Source organism: Sebastes fasciatus, chromosome 16 (assembly GCF_043250625.1).
Source record: "Sebastes fasciatus isolate fSebFas1 chromosome 16, fSebFas1.pri, whole genome shotgun sequence".
In the NCBI taxonomy this organism is placed as follows: Eukaryota; Metazoa; Chordata; class Actinopteri; order Perciformes; family Sebastidae; genus Sebastes; species Sebastes fasciatus.
Genome location: NC_133810.1, coordinates 28,896,463 through 28,918,610, shown reverse-complemented (window position 1 = coordinate 28,918,610; position 22,148 = coordinate 28,896,463). Strand labels below are relative to the sequence as shown.

Below are 22,148 nucleotides of genomic sequence, written 5' to 3'. Positions count from 1 at the left end.
CCCCACTTTCCGTTTTACAGTTTGACATGATGGCTGAAGCAGAAAACGGCGGCAGTCTGCAGCCTGCTTCCTGTCACACCGTCAACCGGAGGTACAGCGAGTTCCTCAACTTGCAAACACGTTTAGAGGAGAAGCCGGAAGTCAAGAAAGTAATCAAGAGTAAGTAATGATTGTGTGCTTTAACTGACCATTGGACTTTTAGTACACCCAGACAGATGCAACATTGCAACTCAATGTCATGTCAAATCAATGGATTTCAGATGTCAAAGGCCCAAAGAAAATGTTCCCTGACCTCCCATTTGGCAATGCAGACAGCGAAAAGGTTGAAGCCCGTAAAAGCCAACTGGATACGTTCCTTAAAGTAGGTATTGGGATCATAACTTGTAATGAATTGGTTTCTGTGATTCTATAATTTGATTTTTTTCTTCTTCTAGCAATTAAGCAGCATTCCTGAGACATCCAACAGCGAGGACATGCAGGAGTTCCTGGCTCTCAACGCAGACGCTTCCCCGTATTTTGGAAGGAAGCCGTTTGTCAAGTCAAGAATTGATAAGGTGAGTCAGAGTCTCCACGCTGCAGATCTGGTGTGGAAAGAGTACGATTAACACATTCAAGGTAAAGCTAATCACATCTTAAATAAATACTTTGACCTAATCGACACTATAGATCCAATGGAAAGTGTGATCTGTGTCTTTTCTTTCTTTCTTATCGCTTCTCTGACTTGGTTCCCATTAAAGATGATGGAGAACGCTTTAGACACCTTGAAGACAGCTTTCCCTCATCCGGAGCCCCTCAGTCCAACAGAGGAGCTTGAGGGAGATGCTGATGGAAGAACAATGGACAGCAGAAAGTACAGGTGAGAGCTCTCTATTAGTCCAACACCATTGTTCCCAAAATGTCTGCCATGACCTTTAATGACAAAGCAGTGTCCACTTGTGACCCCTCATCAGAGTCTGCATTAGCCCATGAGTTGTGACCACTAGATCGAGTCATTTGAATAAATCTTAGAGGCTTTAACACTATCCAGGGATTAAAAAAAAACATACAGTGCAGGATGTTACAGTTTTTTCTCAATCGCTTTGGCTCAATTCTCGAATGAGAATATTTTTTTTTCAAAACAACAAATTAAAATCTCTGAACAATTAGTTTGTTGTTCACAACAGATTAGAATTTCTCATCCACTCAAGAAAATTGCACGTGTTCTGTCACACGTGTGCAAGATATGGGTACAATTGTCTACAATTTGCGTCTTGCTGATCAAAACTGATGAGTTGATTCTCAGTGAAACTGTTGTCCTCTTCACGTTTGAGCCATCACGTGAAAAATTATCCATTCAATTATTAAAATCTGTCAGACATACATGTATATTCCATAAATATGTATCACATGGTGTTACATACTGTGAGGAGTTACAATTGGTTGTTTTTTACTGAACTGCCGCAGGTTTTTTCATTGTTGCTGGTATGTTTTTTTTGTTTTTGGCATTTTCTGTTCTCTGTATTCAAATTCAAGTTAATTTTTTCCACATACGAAGTACATGGCTAAAACGAAATGTCGTTGCTGGCGGACCAGGGTGCAAACACAGACATACAGAAACATAGTCACAGACATAGAACATAACACAGAGAACAAAGTGCAATAGTGCAGAAGAATAAAAAGTGGATGACAGGATGACAGTAAACTGTAAAAGCAGTATAAAAGCAATCAGGTCATTAAAAGTACTATATAGAAAAACCCATGACTCCATGACTTTACATGAAAGCTCAAAGGTGAATTTTCTGTTTACAGAACATGTAACACATTTACTGTATAAACACACATGTACATACCCTGTTTCTGTGTACTGCAGTATTTCCCAGTGAACTTTGACACACTGTTGAAATGAGAATCTAAAAAGCTCAGTGCACATACACAACAGCATTCAGCTGGACAAACCTGACATTCTAGTATAGTCACGGTCAGTGTCAACAAAAAGTAGAACAAAACAGATATGTACATAGGAAACATTTCCGGGGTTGACTGCCGTGGTGAAAAAACACCTGAACATTTTGACCAGTACGGCTCACAAACACGATGACAAAACAACTTTTCATTTTGGTGGCGTTGGCCAGTTTACTGACACAATAACTAGGTTTTAGAAGCATGAATGAAGTGTTTTGTGTGAGTTACTACCTTTTGCAAACGTGCAATAGAGTTGTGATGACCCATGAAACAGTTGTGACAATTGTACCTACGGTTTAGAGAAAGTTAAGACAAAAAATGAGCCAAAGCGCCTGAAAAAAACTGTAATTAAATCACTACACATCATCACACTTTGAATTATCTTGTTTCTCTGATATTCTTATGAATTCGTAAGTATTTTGTTTTGGGATTTATGTATATATATATATATAACTTTTCACTTTTATGGAGGATAAAAAATTTAAAGTAAAAATATAAATAAATGCCGAAATAAATAGGCCGTCAATTTATTTAGTACACTTAAGGACACATTAAAGTATCTTGTTTCTCTGGTATTTTTATGAATTTGTATGTTTTGTTTGTTTCCTGCATCGGGAGGCTGATATTCCAAAGCAAAATCTCCCCGTCTCTCAACATACCTGACCTACACCCTAAAGTGACGTACTGCTTCAGTGAAGGCAGCGCTGTGAGTTACCATACTGCATTCACCATCTGTGATTTGTGAATGTGTTTTTGAAACGGAGAATCTGGACACACCTGACATTTAGTGCTTTGCTCATTATTACAGGTCCTCAACGGCATGTCACTGTGTGGCCTGGAGAGCTTCGTCAAAGAGCAGGAGAGACTTTTATGTGGGCCGAGTGGGAAAGAGACAGCCAGGCACAGCTGTGAGCAGCCGGGCAAAGACAAGAGGACTTCAGGGAAAACTCACGGGACAGGTTGAGATTATATATTTTATCATAACGGTCTTGTTTTAGTTAGTTTTATCCATAATGTCAGTAGGAAGTGTTGCATTCCTTGCAGCTCTGGAGAATCAACGTGCAGTAACTGAGCATCACCACTTGGGTGCAGCAAAACTCCACTGTCTGTTTAGACATTTGTTGAGTAGTTCTAGTAGTCACTTTTGGTGTGTCATATGTGTTTTAAGGTGTTTCCATTGTGTTTATGTTTATTTGTTTCACACATATAAAAAGACAAATTTGCATGAAAGGAATATAAAATACGTGTGAGGGTGTGGTAGAAACATAAAATGGCTTTTATATATAAACACACCCAAAGGACATACAATAGGTAAAAATACTATCATGACAAAAATCCCCAGTACATTTTAGATATTAGTGTTCAAAACATTTCACATATAAAAATATACAATATAAAGTGTAGGAGTAAAATTCAAACATAACAAAACAATAATACAAAGAAGCAGGAGTAATCGCTATATTTACAGTTTCTAAGAGTGATCATTTTTTTCCCAAATCAAATGTTTTTGTCAGCAAAGCATTTCTAAGTCTCTTTTTGTACGTAGACAATGACACAGAGGAATCCATTAAATGGACATTTTCATTCCATAAGATAACAAAATTTGATAAAAAACTGACCACGGGATGTTTTATACAAAGAAAGATAAAGATTCTCAGCCTGTCTGGTGGAATAGAGAGTTAATAATATCTAAAACAATGAGGTAATTCTGAATCCTTATATCTCGCCTTAAAGACAAATGTTGATGTCAAATATAGTCAATAACTGCAATTCTTTTAAAAAAGTGGTGCACTTGGTGTTGCAGCATCCGAAAAAGTTGCAATTCTAATAAACTGTTTCTGTAGCAGCAATGTTTTGTTCAGATAATTTGGAAAAGTACTCGCCCAAACAATATTACAGTAAGTTAAATATGGATAAATGAAACTATAATATAATGTTAACCGACATGTGTACAAAAGCTCTTATTTTTCCTCAGAATCTCAAGAGATTTGTTGTTGCGTTGCTGTGGATTTATTGCGCATTTGTGCACTGCAGACACAGCTGTGGCAGATGTGGCTTTGAACATCTTGTGTCTGCTGATGAAGGACCAGTGGAGCTGGCTGTGCACCGAGAACATACAGAAGACCATCAGGCTGCTCTTTGGCACCTTCATTGAGAGGTAGGACTTTCTGTCAGCTTCTGTGCAGCTTTCACCAGTATGTTTTCCTCCTGTTCATACAGCTGTAACATGTAAATAACTCTGACATCCTGAAGAAGGGAGGTGTGCTGATATGAGTTGCATGTTGATACTACTAAGACATGAAAATATGTGACTGCAGCCCTTTTTTTGCTATCATGTGACATTATGGCTCTCAATTATTTTCCTTTCATACAGCTGAACATCCAGACGCTGGGTCCTTTTCTAGTATATGAGGCACTAAGTGGTTTGTAGCACACGACTGCTGCATGACATCCTCTCAGATTGCCTTCCAAAATTTTACTTTTGCTTTAAATTCAATGTTTTTGCCTCACCGGGAATCCTCTGTCAGTTTCAGGGTTCACTAAGCATGTCAGTGAATAATGTTCCTGCTCCTGGTTTATAGAGATTTAAGAATGGTTGTTTGTGTTGCTTCCCCTTCTGTGCATGTCTTTCATTCCCTCCTAATCAATCAAAGCATGTTTGCATTTATTTTCACTTCTATACAGTAGCTGATATCTAGTAGAAAAAGTTCATGCACAGAAAGAACACTATTACATTAAACTACTGATTGTGTCTCAGGTGGTTGGATGTAGGAGTTGCCCATCTTACCAGTGCCCCCTGCTGGGTGATTTACCTACAAGTGATGCAGGAAGCTGTATGGCCCGGCGGCACGCTGCCAGCTCAACCACGGCCGGAGCGTAGCACCAAAGAAAGAGAGGAAACCAAGGAGGAATGTCTGGACTGTCTCATGCAGCTGCTCCCCGGTGCGTAACAGCTGTTTGATTCAGGTTGTAGCTGTTTGAATTAATGCTATATTGATATTTGAAGGCTCCTGAAGCTATATGTATGTTTTTGATTTGTTTCATTATTTGTGCCCAAGCAGAGCTCATCACTGACATGCTGGGGAGTGAGAAGTACAGACTGAGCTTGGAGACCATGCTGGAGTCTTTACAGGATCATCAGATAAACAAGTGAGTCAACAACAAAACTGTCGAGTAAACATAAGTCTGATTCTGTTGTTTTAAGATGACGGCTACACTCAGGAGCTCAGAAACTGTATCAATAGTGTACACAAGATACAAATATCTGTGGTTATCATATCTATAATATATACTAAACCGTAAAACTACTACAGGTGTAACGCAAATCATCTGTATAAGTTTATGTCACAAAATATTTGTATTTGGATCACACCGGAAGTGGGCGTGTCTTACACCAGAAGTTGTTGGAAATTGTCAAATCTGTTTGATTTTCTGCATTGAGTAGTTTGCTGTTGAATTCAGTGACACTCATCATTCATATAACTATATGTTAAGCTGCCAACAAAATAGCATAGTATTTCAACCATGTACCTGAAATAATAACACAAGTCAGAACTGCCTTTGGCCATATTGCAGGTTGTGTTTATGATGGGAGGAGGCCCAGATTAATGTAAAGCTGGTCTGAAGTGTCTGTGATGAAAAATGAGAAAGCTATTGACAAAGAAAAGGGCTACAACAGCTCATCGGGCACCATTGCATAATTGTAATAAAGGAGATTGTGCATGCAACGAGAGGAGATCCAGATTGAAATAGATTATATTTGAAATGTCCATGAAGAAATAAGAAAGCTATTTCAAAGCTCCCTTGGCCTTTAATGCACTTTTGAGACGGCCCCTAACTCCTCAGTTTCCTGTCTTCAGCCAAGTCACGCAGAGTGCCATACTGTACATCATACTATGATAAATACATCTGCTCAATTTAATCATTTCATCTTCCATATTATCCATGTAAGCATCTGCATTAATAATAACAGTTGATGCCAGTCTGTCATTAACCCTGTTTGTGTGATTTATGCGCAGGCATCTGATCTACTGCATCTGTGACCTGCTGCTGGAGTTTCTGATCCCCGAGTCGTGCAACGAGACCTTCCAGGGGTCCCTGCTGCAGAGCCTGGCCAAAGACACGGAGAGGGACGCTCCTCACATGTGATCAGCACATAACGACACTCTGATGCCTCACAGTTGTAGGCAATCGATGGATAATGTGTTTGAGGGTTGTGACGTATTCACAATGGCTTGAAGTCACTAGAGTCCAGCAGCAGTCAAACAAATCCCCACTACTGATCTTACAGTATGTGCATGTCTGAATTATTACTTTTTTAATGATATTTCTTAAATGTGTTGAACTGTTTTGATGTGTAAAATATATTCAGAAGTCTGTTTTAAGATTTTATGTATGTAAGGCTTTTATTTCCCTTCGTCTGATGATTTGTATATTACACTTCTCAATGCATTTAGTGCCTTCAGCTGCAGCACTGTGACAGCTCTCAGTTAAATCAACAGTGCTCTAAAAAGACGGGCTAGGTGACTGCTTAGAATATCTGACTTTGATTAAACATCATGTACTGTAAGATCATTTAAGCACATATATTTTGTTTTTACAGTAATAGTGTAGCTTTAAAGTAAAACTTTAAAGTTGAATGGTCATAACAAGAGTTTGTATTGGCATCGGCAGTGATGTTTGAGGATGTCTCAATTTGCTTTTACCTGACAGTCTGTGGGAACCATCCTTGAATGAAGAAATTAGTCAGACCTTAATATTAAGAGCACTACATGTGTGAAAAGAGTAACTTCAATGATTCCCCCTAAGATCCCAGACGGAAATTTCATCAATAAAAAGTGATTTAGCGCAGGCAGTGTTATAGCTTTCCCATGTTCTTTTGATCCTGACCAGCCTTTGAAAAATACTGACTGCTTCACAGCCAACCTCTTTGATGAGGCTATATTAGTGTGAAAGATTAACACCTCACTGCATGACTTATGAAACCACTGTGAAAAATGTTCCTTTTATATTTGACTTAAGTGGCAGATTGAGAAAAAAAAAAGGAACAAAATCACCATCTATGAAGTGTTTCCATATGGCAACATAGCATTGTCGCCCACAACATATGAAGCCAATGTTCTTGTGATAAAAGCTTGCTCAAATTAATTTATTTCAAATTGATGTATTTTTGTCTGTTTTAAGGCCTCTGTGCCATAATATGCAAAAGAAAACGTCACCATGAATTAGGTCTATCGTATCAATTATTTTTTTTGTTTATTTGTTTATTTGTTTTGCACAATTTAAGACTATACAACATAACAAAAAAATAAATGAATAATATACAGTGCAAGAAGAGGCAAAAAACGCAATGGGCTTATCTGAAGCCTCCACCTAGAGACAAGATTAATATAAAGAACATAATAGCGATAAAACAATTAGGACAATATATATATATAATAACAACAATAACAATACAGTAAATATATATATTAAAAAAGGTGTGTTGCATGGAAGTGTATGGTTAGTGTTTGTGAGGAGGATATTGATTTAAATATCTATAAAGACTTCTTCAAACAACGTTGTGAGTGGGAAAAAATTAAAAAAACAGATTAATGGACAACATGGGGAAAAGCAATTACAAGACAGCAATTAAATGACCCTTTAAGCGACTTTTGAAACATGGAGTATACAAGTTACATACAAGTTACATACAAGTAATGGTATTTTGTGTAAAGCAAACGTCATCAATGAATTAAGCCTTTCCAATCAAATAAGGGTATTCTGTGTGTTTTTAACGCTCGTGAATATGATTGGTCTTCTGGACCTGTCACTCATATTTTCTGACCAATTAAAAGTCTGGAACATCAATGTGGGCGGGGCTAACGTTGTACCGGATGCTGTAGTGAAAGTGCGTCAGTTGAGGAGTCAAAGGTTCGTAAATATGACGATTTTATGGTAAAATAAAAACAATGGCAGCTATTAAATTATATAATTATCATGTTAAAGCAAATATCCATCAATATATAAAAAAAAAACAGAGTCGGAGGAGGAGGAAGAAGCCTACAGAGAACAAGTAAGAATGTGGCTAATGCTAATGCTAATGTAACTTAACTACTAGAGCAGGTGGTCTCTTAGCAACCTGCAGCTCTGGAGCCACATCCGGGTTCTTTAGCTCCTCTCCAGTGGCTCCATGTGGGTTTATAAACATGGAAATTAATAACTGTTTTTTTGTTTACATTTTCATTTTTATTTATCATTGTTGTAAGTTTGACCGACATGTCTTGCTGTGTGTGCTGTGCAGAGAGTTGATGGTGTACCAGCACAGCAACTTTTAATAAGACTGAAGTGTGTGAATATTTCCCCTCTGCTTTATCTTCTCCAAATGTATTCAAGATATAGATGGTTTAATAGACCCTTCAATTCAGTTGTTTGTGAAGGAACATTCATGTGTTCTTTCAGCCAACAGATTATATTTGCATGTGCTGTACCACAACCACTTCAAGGGGATATTTGATTATTTCCAGGCTTCCAATAGATGCTGAAGGAAAACTGATGTGTCAGTGTCATCTTGCAGAAAGCGTCATCTCTACTTATCATTTAACTCAAGTTAAAGAGACATCTGTAATGGTCGGTTTTAATGCAAAACATCTTTTATTTCAGTTTATTGATTTTTCAGTTCAGTTCCTGGCATTCAATAGGTGCTTTGTGCAACAGAAATACAATAGTCCTGCAACAAATACTATCATTGTGAAGCTTTAAGATGACACTTTGTCTAAAAGGTGAAGTTGTATAGTGGTTGGACAAAATAACAGGAACAACAAAACACAATCCAAATAACATCTAACCGTGTCATTGTCTTGACGAGGATGTTCACATATGTAAACGGTGTCAGACGTCAGTGTATAACGTGCGCCCTTTGTTTCCACGTGAAGTTCAGAAAGAATTCATAAATTGGATCTTAGGAGCATTTAGCACAAGCCACTTCCTTTCTCATGATATCATGGGCTGATACTGGCGCGGTCCCACCTCCTGTCTCATGCTTTGGGACTTCACTGGCAACCAGAGGAGACAAAACGCTTTGCTGCATTGATGGTGGCCCCATACGTCTCAGTCATAGCAGCTGTATTTTTCAACACAAAGCTCTCAATGGGACAAACATCTGTGAAATTTCACAACTAATCTGTGACTGACATGTGGACTGTCTGCTACAATCTCAGACTTATCAACTACTAGACGTTCTTAACTCCATCTCCCCCGTTTCAGTGCCGCTGCTGCACTACTCTACACACATGCACCTCTCCACAAAACAAACAGCAATATCCATCTGGGAATAACTAATAATAATTCATGTTAAATATGAATAATGACTAATGTTGTGGGGTTATTCCTTATTTCATGTGGTATCATACTGTAGATATTTTATAGCTCTAACCACACACCACAGATCTCAATAAATGTAAGTTCGGCTCACGTAGCTGGATTACAGGTGGATTTATGGACTTTTTCTGTCACGCGTCACTTAATGTAGACTTCAGAGTCAACCCCCACAGTTTGTTCTAAGAAACTCACAGCCAAGTTATTTATTTAGCTATTCAGGCACTGGTTAATAGAGTGATAATGTTAGGAGCCACAAGTGTAAATTGTCACTTAAGTTGAGTTATATTACCCTATAATAGTGAAAGCTCAAGTTTATTTGAGGCTTTGAAACAGCAGGATATCAAAGACAGAAGAATTAGTCCTGTTGGCCATGCTAGCGCCGTGGCTCTAGATACGATGATGTGTGTGTGATGGTTGGTCCACCACTCTGGTCCAGACTGAAATATCTCAACAACTGTTCTCTGGATTGCCATGGAATTTTGTCCAGATATTCATATCCCCCTCAGGATGAATCAGTAACTTTGGGGATCCCCTCTTACATTTCATCTAGCACCATCATCAGGTTAAAATCTTACTTTGGTTTCTAACTAAATACCTGCAAAACTAATGACATTCCCATCCGCCTACGCTGTAGTTCACTGGAGAGATTAATAAGATGCTGCTCTTGATGATGCCCAGAGGAACTTTAACGTCATGAATGATGATGATGATGATGATGATGATGAACTGGATTCTTGATGACTCCTCATGGTGCCAAACAGCAGATGTCCTGTACATGTGTTGTATTTGGGGTGTCAGCCAGAGATGACACTTTGCTCACTGACCACAGTGGGTCCCACCTTTTAAACCACAAAGCACCGACAGTCCAACTCAAGCAGGCCAGCAGCTGAACTATCATGAACTGAGTGAGTTTAAGGGGGAATTCCAGCTTTAAAAGACAAATGTACATACTCGTGCACATTTGCGCACACGCTCCCAGATGAGGCGATTACTCAGAGCAGCAGAGTATCACCAGCTGAGGTTACCAAGTGTGCTACATCTGAATGCTGAGGTAAATCCCTATGTTTTCCATCTTGCATTTATTATAACAGAGCGTAATTAAAAACAGCATTATACTTGAATCTTTGCAGATCACCAGTGTTGTCATTTATAATAACATCCAACAACAATGTCGGATTATGACACAGACACGCAGCATCATCTCCTGGTGTTGGCGTGCCTAACCGCTGATTCTAGCATCTGACCTTTAGATCAAGTGAATCTGGTTCCTGTTAGCGGTGTGTCCTCTGCTGCTCGGTGCAGATGTGCAGTGAGGCCTTCAAGGAACTCCGACACCCCGCCTCAGTGCCCTACTTCCATCTGCTTGGACTGGAAAAACTCAGATGACCAAGCTTCCTGGAAAACAACAACATATTTCAATAGCAATATGACTTTGTCCAATGCAATCCACCCTGCTATGCTATGTAGCGTGAGAGTGGACAGAGAGGTGGGCAACTGTGCTGTGAGTGGACTCATGTGAACTTCGGTGTTATGAAATTTAAAAATTCACTTGCGATAAGCAGAGGGAGAAACATGATACCTCTGAGTTGGGAGATAAATTGACCTCTTCCTCACCTTGAGACAGTCTGAGTCAAACATAAGTCACACTCAGTTCTGGTAACTGTCTGCCTCTAATGACCTCTTAACAAGTTCCTTAAAGGTTCATCAAGAGTTTCTGGGAACAATTCTCACAACTAAAAGCACAATTTTCTGTTTGAGTTTACATACAGTACTACATATAATATTGTTACTGTAATATAGTATGGTACTTTAAGTTCCTGCAGCTACAACCAGTTTGAACAGAACCAAGGTTTGCCAGTAAGGACCATGAGTTCACATTTTACAATTTTCTAATCTGATTAGTCAAGTCTTGCCTATCGTGGACTGATTGTCGATTCATATTTTTTTTTGCTCATTGTTTGACGCTCTTTGTTTGGGTGCGGCGCTGTCCGCAGTACTGAAACAGAGCGGAGGAGATCGTTGGACAGAACACGGTTTCTTAGCCTGCTTGCTTTTCGTGGTTGTAAATAGAACTTTTGGCCCTTATTCCATAACCTGCCATTGTAGCATTTCACAGACAGAAGGGAAGTGAGGGACAGTCAACGAGAGAGAGACAGACAGACGGAGAGAGAGAGAGAGCCGCAAGCCTCAAACAGCTGTTTCTACGCACCGCAAACAGCTGTTTCTACGCACCTTGGATAGTGCAACTTAGAGGGAGTGCAACTTTCTATATGGTGATTTATTCACGCACACTAAGGTGATTGATTGAAAGCACAGGAATGATTTAAATTTTGTATTAACAGTATTACTAATAGGCTGATATTTAAATAGGAAATATATCATGATCCATTGGGAGCACTTTTTTGTAAATTGTAGCTCAATTTACCGCCACTGCGACAATTAGACTGTGAGATTGGCATTCGAATCAGACTCCTTAGGTCACCCCTAGTCAACACTGAAAAATGGTCTACTCTGTTCAAAGACTTAACTACTTTAAAACCTTTTGTTGGCCACTCAGGGACTGCGGAAACAAGTTGTAAACACAATATTGACGTGTCATTCATCACCTTTTACAGTTAGCTGACATAACCAGCTTGTTGGCAGATTTCTGGTGATAATTCTCTGCAGATTCATTACGATGAGCGACCTCTTTCACATTACACAGTATAAATTTGATAAATTGTTATAGAAATATCGATTATAGACACTTTAACATGCAAAAATTAATTAATGTGGCCCGGGCAAGGGAAGTTTGGGGTCCTCTGCTGGAGCTGTTGCCCCCGTGACCCGACCACGGATAAGCGGTTGAAGATGAGTAATGAGTGAGTAACACGCAAACAGGTGCTTTTGCCTCCTTGGAGCTCTTACGTGCTACTCTTAAAATGGTGCTTTGAAAACTTGCATATCAAAATGCTAACCTGATTGGACTCCTCATTTTTTGATGTAGTGACTTCAATGTCCTTAGTCATGTGCTCTGTCCATTAGGTTGTCCAATGTAACCGTCACCAATTTTAAAGACGGACCAAAGAATGTCCAAAAGCCACGCTGATGTTTTTCTTCATCCCCTGAAGGGAAAATTCTCCTCTCAGTCCGTCCTCTCCACTTGAGCTCAGGTCAGCAAGTGCAGAGTTGCCCTGGAGCTGCTGAGGAGTCAGCGTCTTGCTCAAAGACACTTCAACAGGGTGAACGCTTGCTGCCACGGGGATTTGAAACAAAGTTGAGTCCAGAGTTGAGTCAAAACTTACTCACTGCAGCTCCCTACTCATTGTAAACGCCAGTCAAAACATAGAGAGTCATTTGGACAGTCATTTCTTACTGAAGTCAAGGTGCTCTGTTTGGTATGTGTTTCAAGAGTTTGTCTCGACCACAAATTACCATGTCAGTGATCTTAAAATAGTGCAAGTTACTGCAAGTTTGGTCAAAATATTTGGAGATCACAATCTGTATCTTCTTCACTGCTGTCCAACATGATGCACTCTCCCACTGTCCAACTCACACAGCTACTATTTTTACTATTTTTAAAACAGGCATGTGGTAGGGACTGACTTTGCTGTAGGTGTCTTCATGGAAAAAACATCGCAGACTTATGCCACTGGTTCCCAACATTTTTTGCTTTTGACCTTTTACAGCCAAGCAGTGCCTAACCGTGACCCCTCATCACAGGTTGCATATGTTTAGACTTGTATTTGCTTCGGAGATTGGTTCATTGTTATAGATTTTAGAGTCCTGAAGAGGTAAAACTCTTTTGTCTTTCATAAGAAAAGAGCACAGGTTTAAGAAAAGTCAGAAAGAATAAACATCATTTTGTCTTGTTAATCATCTCGCATCCTCTCACTAATTCAAGAGTTACTACAGATAGTCTGGTGTAGTCAGGCTTCCTGTCTTTTACAATGTTGTGCCGTAACACTGTACTTTAAGTTTCTGAGCAGATGTGAAGGTACAAAGAAAAAAAACTTTTGTACACCACAGTACTTAATACAGTACCAAAGTGAAAAGGTGTCTTGCTGCAATAAATCAGACAACAGATGATGTATGTTCAATATAGAAACTCCCTTTTGTTTTGTCAAAGTCTGAATGAAATTGTTTGTGATTGTATTGCCCCCCAGGTATGACCTCAAGACTTTGTGTCTCACGGAGTCGACGCCAGCTCCCCAGGTGGCGTTCCAACAAGGCAAATTGACATAAAAACGGCACGGCAGAAATGAGGTAAACCTGACAAATCATGACAAATCATAAACCCACAAAAAGCTGCCAGTCACTTATCACTCATGTTATTCAGTATCACTTATAAAAGCCTTACAAATCCTGATTGATTATTATGATTACATGCACCTGATAGAGGCAACAAAAGTTGAAGTGCCACTTTGAGGTGCAGGAGGCAGTAAAAAGACACCATGTGCAGTATTTTACATTACTTTTGATTAATCATTTACTTTACTGCTCATTTTAAATAGGGAAATATAATATTCTATAGTTGAAAAGTGGCAGGAATCTTTGTTTATTTGTGTTCTGCAATATTTAGAGACATTGCAGTACAACACACTTAAAATCTGTATTAGTTTGTGATAGTGAACACGTATCAATCTCTGTCTCAGTGATCACTTGTACATCATCTTTGCTGAATAGCTTAAACACTGATTCATAATGAAGGACTGGTGCCAAATTAGATGTCAAATCCCTGTTGAGACTAAAGTTTGAAGGGACTCTCTGTAAGAATCAGAACAGTGACAGCTAATCTAACTCTTCTGTTCCACTGCTCGCTTGTTTTCTCACACACTCTACTCCGCTCTCTCTGTCTTGCTTCACCACTCAATTCCCACGTGCACACACTCCCACAACTAGTTCCCCCCCCCCCCAATGTCGGTCACATTCCTGTTTTGCAAGACGGGCTCCACTAGAAATAACTTTGTTTTTTTGTGCTTCCGTGGAGTTTGTGTTGGAGTCTGAGTTGTAGTGGAGGCTGGTCGATTGTTGGCGTTAGCGGACTCCATTTCTAACCGAACTTTAGCTACGGCTAAGGCACTCGCGAGATCGCATGACATCACATCTGTTGGATTTTACCGGAAAAACAGGCCCGGGTTCTTCACATTAAAAGCAGTCTACAGGCTGAGAGAGGAAACCCAGAAAGTTGCAAAAGCTCTCATTTTTTGGGTTAAGTTACACACATTAACAATAAAAAATGATTTATGTGTGTATAAAGTTACATAAGGTCCCTTTTAATGTCTGTTTGTGAACTCTCTTTCTGTTTTTTTGTTTTTGCCGGACAGTTTTATAACCCCTCTTACGAGATCTCTGTTCTTTGGCATTTGTCCCTCACAAATGGATCACATCTTTTCAAGCTCAGAAACGAAGGATCTTAACTCTGAGCCCAATTCTCTGAATCTGGGCGGAAAAAATGCGCTGTTTTTGCTATCTCAATAATTCAGTGCAGGACTTCAATGAGCCATATAAGGTAAAATCTGCTCTTTTTCTGAGTGTTCATGCCACTCTGCTATTGTTTCCCATCTGCCAACAGGCTTTAAGTATACTTTTATAGCTGTCGACAATACCATACCGGCATTACAGAGAAATATCTTGCATGCAGAGGTTGTGCTGCAGCTTCCAGACAGCAGCTGTATCGGGGTGATGAAACGAAGCATGTCGGTGCGCCCCTCAAAATTCAACATTATGCAACATGCTTGTTAAGTGTTTTCACCCCTTCTGTACACTTTCTTTACATGATAGTAGTTACAGGCTGCACCTCAAAGGAAGTGTTAAAAAATGACACCACCTGTCATTTTAATAACTAGCCTTTGTAAGCCCTTGGCAAAGGCCAGGCTCCCGCTTGGAGTCATCTCTGTTTAAACAGGTACAACGTGGTAATGAGGCTGCCACAGGGTTTGTCTTCTACTACAAACTCTACAGGGCTCGCTGCACCGTCCACAGCATGAAACATTATACTTTTAAACAACTCCATTTAGCAGAAGAAGAAGAAAAAATACAGAATGTCCATTTGCTTTGTAGCGTTGAAAATGCTCTATAATCTGACTCACTGTAGCCGCTGTAGACAATATACAGAACTTTATTACACTTTACATGGAGGTATTGTGGAGTGGAGAAGTTGTTAGGTGGTACATTGCAGTGTTATGAGGATGTATGAGGTCATTGCACGAAGAGTGTGCAAGAAACAGATCCTGTATCAGGCCATGGGAAGGCAGTCATATTTGACTTAAATCCAGGAATTACACCAAGCCGTCATTCGTTTTTCTGACCTTTACACAGGCGGAGAGCAGACGGAGATATGTGGACAGTGTTACAGTGTGTGTGTAAATCAATCCAGCGGGGTTCAGCGTATCATCACGGAAGAATGCAGTTTTGCATTGTGCCAGGTTAGAGATTTAATACCAGCAACATGTGGAACAGGATAAGATGTAATGAGTCGGTGCTCCACAGTGCTGGCAGAGGTTACGGTATGTGCTTTGATGATGAAATACCTTTATGGTTCAAGTTTTAAAACATTATTGCATTATAGCACCTGCAGGACTGCCCCAAAGTTGTTTCAAAAGGCATCTGTGCACTTGATAGTTATGAATAATTCAACGGTTCCTGGAGATAGTCTGATGTAGTCAGGCTTCCTGTCTTTGACAATGTTGTGCCGTAAAACTGTACTGTAAGATTCTGAGCAGATGTGAAGGTACAAAGAAAAAAAAACATTTGTACACCACTGTACTTAATACAGTACCAAAGTGAGTAAAATAAGAACTTTCATCAGACAACAGATTATGTATGTTCAATATAGAAACTTTGTTTTTTGTCAAAGTCTGAAATTGTGACTGTATTGCTCCCCAGGTACAGTATGACCTCAAGACTTTGTGTCTCATGGAGTCGACGCCAGTTCCCCAGATGGCGTTTCAACAAGGCAAATCAACATAAAAATGAGGTAATCCTGACAAATCATAAACCCACAAAAAGCTGCCAGTCACTTTCACATCACTCATGTTATACAGTACAACTTGATTCACTTCTAGAAGCTTATAAAAAACCTTACAAATCCTGATTGATTATTATGATTACATGCACTTGATGAAGGCAAAAAGTTAAAGTGACACTTTTGTGACATAGTTTGCATATCAAACACTCGCCCATTGTAAATTTGAGACGTGCTGGAAGCAGCAAAAAGATTTCTTTTGATTGGCAAGAATCTTGTTTGTGTTGATTTCATAGCTTTCAGCAAAGAGACTAGTAGTAGTAGTAGACTGTAGTGTCAGAAGTATACACAGTGGTCATCCATCCTGGTCAGTGGAGGAACAAAAACAATAAAGAGCACATGACTTTTCTGTAGATCTTCACCCTTTACCCTTCTGCAATATTTGCAAAAATAACTGAGAGCTTCTTTTTTGTTTAAAATCAACCTCTGTGTGTCTGAAACTCTAGCAGTCAGGTTCTCACTCTTCTGTTTGTGAGGCGACCTGTGTGAAATGAGGTCTGATGGCTTTATGGGGGTTTTGGGACTTCTGGGAAATGGCTGTAATTGGATTAAGACTGACCGCTCTCCCAAAGTGTGAGATGAAAGCCATGAAATACCAGCGAGCGGGCCGTGAACAGGTTTTTTTCAGCAGTTGCACCACTGGTTTAACACAGTCTGTTTTGTTGATTCGCGACATTCAATTTACAAGACTGTTAACACCAGCTATGAATGACTAAATGATGTTGTTAAAGCTGAATGACTTCAGGATGAAGATGTATTCTTTGTGTGTTGCTATGAATTTGACTCTTCCAAAACATCCAAACTTGCTTAATTTTGCTTATTTCCTTGATATAGTTATCACCTGAATTTGGGTTTTGTATTTAGGTAGGAGAATATGTGTGTTATACTGTATAAAGAATAGATAATTTATAGGAAAACAGTTCAAATACACTCTGGTGGTTTTGTATTTTGTGTTTTGGTCTCATGAGAGATGTGGGTGAAGAAGAGAGGTTATGAGTAAAATAATTTACTGTATTGGTATTTCATAAATTTAAAACAAAAGTGAAATACTCTCTCTTTTTTTAAATATACTTATGGGTCTGTCTCTTAGAGGCCTTAAGGGGGCACTGCAGTGAATCAGATCAGTCTCTATGCAGTGATGGAGGGTATGTGTCACTGCTACAGTGACACAGCCTTCATACTAACATTACCACATGGCAGACTGTCACACATAAGCCTGGACTTCAGAGGATGCTGTTCTCTTTCTGATTTCAAATGTAGGGGCGAGTGTGAAGGGAAGAAAGAGGGTGGGTTAGAGTTAGCTGCTGTAACATGCGATACATGAAAAATAGAGACAGCTGACATAACACAGAATAACCTAACTGAAGCCAGAGCTGACGTAGGACTGCAGTCACCTCAGTGTCTGTCAGGACTTCACTCTACAAGCATTCATATGATCGATATTGACGTAACATGAACTAGGAGAGCTCTTTGGGGGCTGCACGTCAGCAGCCGGAGGGTTTGGCTGAAAGACAGAGGGTGGAGAAGTCCACCAAACTGTCTTTTCTCACCAAATATGTACAGAAAAACTGCTTTTGTAGGCCTCATATTACAGTAGAAATTATGAGTTTCACTTCCCTTTCAGATTTCCAAGTCATTGCTTATTAACAACCACTTACAGCTAATTAAACGGTTAGGGTGTTGATTTGGAGCTGATTTATTTTCTGATTGGGATTTAAAAATAACATGTTTCAGAGTTCAACGTTAAGTTTTTTTTTCACTTGCCTGGTTGGACAAGTGGGTCAGAAAACTACTTGCCCAAAGTAAATTTTTACTACAACAAAGACTAAAGTTAATTCTCATGTCTAATCTTTATTTAAAGGTCCAGTGTGTAACATTTCGGGGGATCTATTAGCAGAAATGGAATATAATATTCAGAACTATGTTTTCATTAGTGTATATCGTAGCATTTATTCACCGACAAATAAACTGTACACACACTGTCTGCTGCAGCTACGTTCACAGCTATAACGCCACTAACCCACACTAACCGCCGCCACACACACACGGTCTGTCGGACCGTCGCTAAAGTTATGCCAGGCGACAGAGTGCCGTTACGCCGGGCAAACACACAGCTGACAAGCTACTAAACTAAACTAAATGATGCAGTGGCGGATTTTACTGGGAAAGTGGCTGCATGTCCAAGACACTTCATGCAGCACCGTGGCTGCTAATGCTCCCAAACAGGTGAACTGGGGACTCATACACTGCAGCTGGCGCACCGCTACATGAGACGCACTAATCTTGTCGGTTAACGGTTCATAATCGGTTAACGAGGGTTGGTTATCGATTACATTTTCTTTTCAAAATTATCATCCCTAGTATAATCACCTGAAACTAAGAATTGTGTTTTCGTTAGCTTAGAATGAGCTCTTCATATCTACATAGGGAGCGGGTCCTCTACACAGAGTCCACCATGTTGGTCTGCCATGTTTCTACAGTAGTACAGAACGGACAAACCAAACACTGGCTCTAGAGAGAACCTTTCACATTTTTATGTTCCCTGAAGGCCACCGTAGTTCTTCGACATGCTTGTGAAACTGCGGCAACGTTAGTCGCCTTGTGACCTAAGTTGCTCCTAAAGTAGTGTTATTATGATAAGGATGGCCTCTGAGCGAGGTGAACGACGTAACCACGGTTCTGACCTGGGCGGCTCACGTTACCGCAGTCTTGGAAAGAGAGGAGTGAGCGGAGGGGTACTCAGTTGGTTGCAATCTGCAACCACACCACTAGATATCACCAAACTGTACTTTTAAGTAAATTAATCTGGAGTTTCGCCCACATCCTCTAACGCCACCCAACTGAACTCTTTTTCCAGGAATTGAAATACTCACTGCTTGCACTTGTCTTTACCCACCACCATTTTCTCGCGAGTGCTCTATCAGTACTGCACATGTGCAACTCTCAACAGAGATGGGAAGGAAGTGAGATGGTTCACTCCTTAGCTACTGCCATCAGCTCCGGAAAACAATGTGTTTATTTATTTTTTACCAGTTGTGAGTGAGAGTGAGTTGCTAGATTTACTAGCCTGAAGTGGCATTTTACTCGCCCCGGGCAATCAGTCAATCCTTATTGTGGAGCCCTTTGTTTACTGATTGAGTGTACACAATTTTTTTTTTATAACTGTAATGTAATCCCCAAGCTTGTACTTGGTATTTTGCATATATGGGTGGTGAATTCATGCAAATGAGGAGCCAAATTCACAGAAAGTAAATACTAAACTCAGCTGGAAATGGTATGATTATATATTTGCTGTACATTGTGATCGCATACATCTCATGCAGGGATGATGAAGAGAGAAGTGCTGCTCTTGAGGTTTCACCTCCTTCTCTCCCTCCTGTAGAGTCAAAGGGGGTTTGCATTAACACTTGGCTACACAGAGAGGGACTTTCTGAAACGTCTTGTTCTTGCCACGACTAAGAACAGTCCCAGAAAGCAATGGGATTTGCACGAACGAGGCGCAAACACTCAGGAACACAAGAGCAATGTTTCTGCCTCACATTATCGCGCAGACATCAGCTGCTCTTCACTCTTTAAGTGTCTCTGACGCTTTGGCATCTCTCTGTGATTGCTGAGAACGTATCTCATGAGCTCACATCACCACTGTACACCCTTGCGTTGTGACTTATTTATTTAAGTTTGTGTTCACATCACTTTTTCCACCCTCTGCATGTCACGTATTTATTTTGTTCATATGGAAACCGCAGCTGGTTTACATCGCGGCTGTGGAGCTGTAATCACAGTTTGAACCAGAAGATTTCCATATCTGTATTTGAAAATCCAACATATGAAATTGATATAGCGGCCCAGCACCAGAAACAGTTTGTTCTAATGAAGTCTTGTTCGCATAGACAACTGGAACAGTACCTTTTCTTTACATATTTTAAGTCCTGAACTGTTTTTTATTGTTAAAGCTACATATTAATTATTTTTTTTGGGCCAAAGTGGATTTGATGCTCATTGTGAGTATTATTGTGCTTCCAATAATTCATACAGTTCATATTAGTGACTTGTTGAAAACCAGAAAACACAAGAACATTAATCTGTTCTTCTGGACAACTTTTCTGGCGTTTTCCTCCCTCCCGTGAAGCACCTGTAAGGACACCAGCGCCACCTATCTGTGCAGAAGTTGAGTGGAGTCCTGCCGGCCCCATGCCAGGCCTCCACCGCAGGCAGTTCTGTGTTTTGGCGTCAGTAAACCCCTGCAGGGTTATGTAACATCTACAGCAGTGGGCTGGTGATTTATTGTACAGGTGTTGGGAGGCTCAGAGCTGGTGGAGCTCCAGTTATAAAACAATGCTAGGGGCATGTTCACTGACGGGCAGGGTCAAGACGCACATGTGGACAGGTGGAAACACACGGTAGCCTTCATTCTTACATGTATGCAGATGGAAGACTTTCATACATGCACACATGTTTATTTGACGATTACATCTGAAGGAGTTCTCTCTGGTTTCTCCTTGTACTCCATGTTCCAGTGCCAGGTGTTGTGCTGGTATGAAGGTGTGTGTGTGTAGGTGTATTTAATGAAAGACAAGGGAGGCCTGAGGCTTCTCTGCATGTCTCAAATCTCACAAATCTCAGAATTGTCATTTTCCGTAGTTTGTCTTTATGGTCTACAGAGGATTCTGGCTTTATTTTTAAGGCAAGATGGGAGGAAAGATGTCTAGATGATTCAGTTTGAACACTGCTTCCATGTGACTTTTTCCACAATTTAGAAGACTGTTGGTTTTATACAGACATACTGAACTTTCCATATGCTCCATAGTCTGACTCACTGGATGTAGACTGTAGGGTTTAAGTCTGCCATAGGCATTCTCCTCCCCTTCTGCTTTCTGCACTATTTCTATTTTGCAAGGACACCGCCGCTGCGTCCTGTGCTAAGCGCCTCACAAGATAACTGTGATTGGTGTAAAGAAATACAAACAAGCCAGAGCGTTTTTTTAATCTCCTATACCAGAATGATAATGGGTGACCTTTCTTTAGCACTGACACAGCGCTGTGGAGAAAGGTCTGGCTAAGGATGTAACGAGAACCGATACTTCGGTAAGCCGATGCCAAAATTCTGAAAACGTGACAGTGCTCATTTTTCTACAGTTACGGGGATCGGGACTCGAGACTAACGGCATACCGTCGTCCTGGGGACAATAGAAATTTTCTTGTGTGTTTGTTTTTTACCGCGGTATTGAATTGGGTATCAAGAATTGTGGAATTTCACTGGTATTGGTATCAACTATTACATTTCTGGTATCCTAACATCCCTAGATCTGGCTATGCGCATAGCAGTAACATTCAAAGTACAGTTTAACAAATTGTTATTTAAAGTTCTGGTAGATTTGGCGACACATGTGGTTAGTGGTGGTAATAACGTAACATCTTAAGAATAAAAGTCCCAGAATTATGTTCGAAATTAGATGTTTATCGTTCATTGGGGGGAGGAAAGACACTTTAAGCATGGCTTCTTTGTAAAAAATACAACAGAAGAGAACCTTTACAAATCCCTGTAGCTGTGCGGACACAAATAGTTTTCCTCTTCCAAATGCTCGGGATCAGCTGTGTCATTGTCATGCAGTATTGAGATAAGATCCTTGATCATGAATGCCTTATCCCCTCATCTCTTTTCTAGAGCTCTGTGAAATAACCAGTGAATCGATTCATTAAGAGATCTTAAACTTATTTCACATTCAGCTGAAATTTAGTGGTATTGTAGACATATGATCTCTTTTCTTTAATCACAAAGCCAGGGCTGAAAGAGAAAAGCCTGCAGTTTAGGCATGAGAAGGTCCAATGGTGGGAATTAGGT

At 40.0% G+C, this 22,148-nt stretch overlaps 2 protein-coding genes across 9 annotated transcripts in view; both read left to right on the top strand.

Annotated features, from left to right (window-relative positions):
- Positions 1-6,792, top strand: part of snx19a (sorting nexin 19a) — a 106,310-nt gene extending 99,518 nt beyond the window's left edge. For 3 of the 5 annotated variants that reach the window (XM_074611641.1, XM_074611643.1, XM_074611642.1), the window contains 10 exons: positions 21-159; positions 261-361; positions 435-554; positions 738-857; positions 2,558-2,647; positions 2,750-2,900; positions 3,976-4,099; positions 4,700-4,884; positions 5,004-5,091; positions 5,961-6,792. In XM_074611641.1, coding sequence (XP_074467742.1) covers positions 21-159; positions 261-361; positions 435-554; positions 738-857; positions 2,558-2,647; positions 2,750-2,900; positions 3,976-4,099; positions 4,700-4,884; positions 5,004-5,091; positions 5,961-6,090 — 1,248 coding nt within the window. In that variant the 3' untranslated portion in view covers positions 6,091-6,792. Of the gene's footprint in view, positions 1-20; positions 160-260; positions 362-434; positions 555-737; positions 858-2,557; positions 2,648-2,749; positions 2,901-3,975; positions 4,100-4,315; positions 4,402-4,699; positions 4,885-5,003; positions 5,092-5,960 lie in introns of those variants that run through there. The other 2 variants (XR_012590414.1, XM_074611644.1) reach the window with 2 other exon arrangements.
- A 136-nt stretch (positions 6,793-6,928) lies between these two features.
- The window catches only part of stk36 (serine/threonine kinase 36 (fused homolog, Drosophila)), a 90,510-nt gene continuing 75,290 nt past the window's right edge, over positions 6,929-22,148 (top strand). The window contains exons 1-4 of one of the 4 annotated variants that reach the window (XM_074611637.1): positions 6,929-7,854; positions 12,411-12,521; positions 13,446-13,545; positions 16,168-16,258. The gene's annotated coding sequence lies outside the window, so the exon portion shown is untranslated. Of the gene's footprint in view, positions 7,855-12,410; positions 12,522-13,445; positions 13,546-16,167; positions 16,259-22,148 lie in introns of those variants that run through there. The other 3 variants (XM_074611638.1, XM_074611639.1, XM_074611636.1) reach the window with 3 other exon arrangements.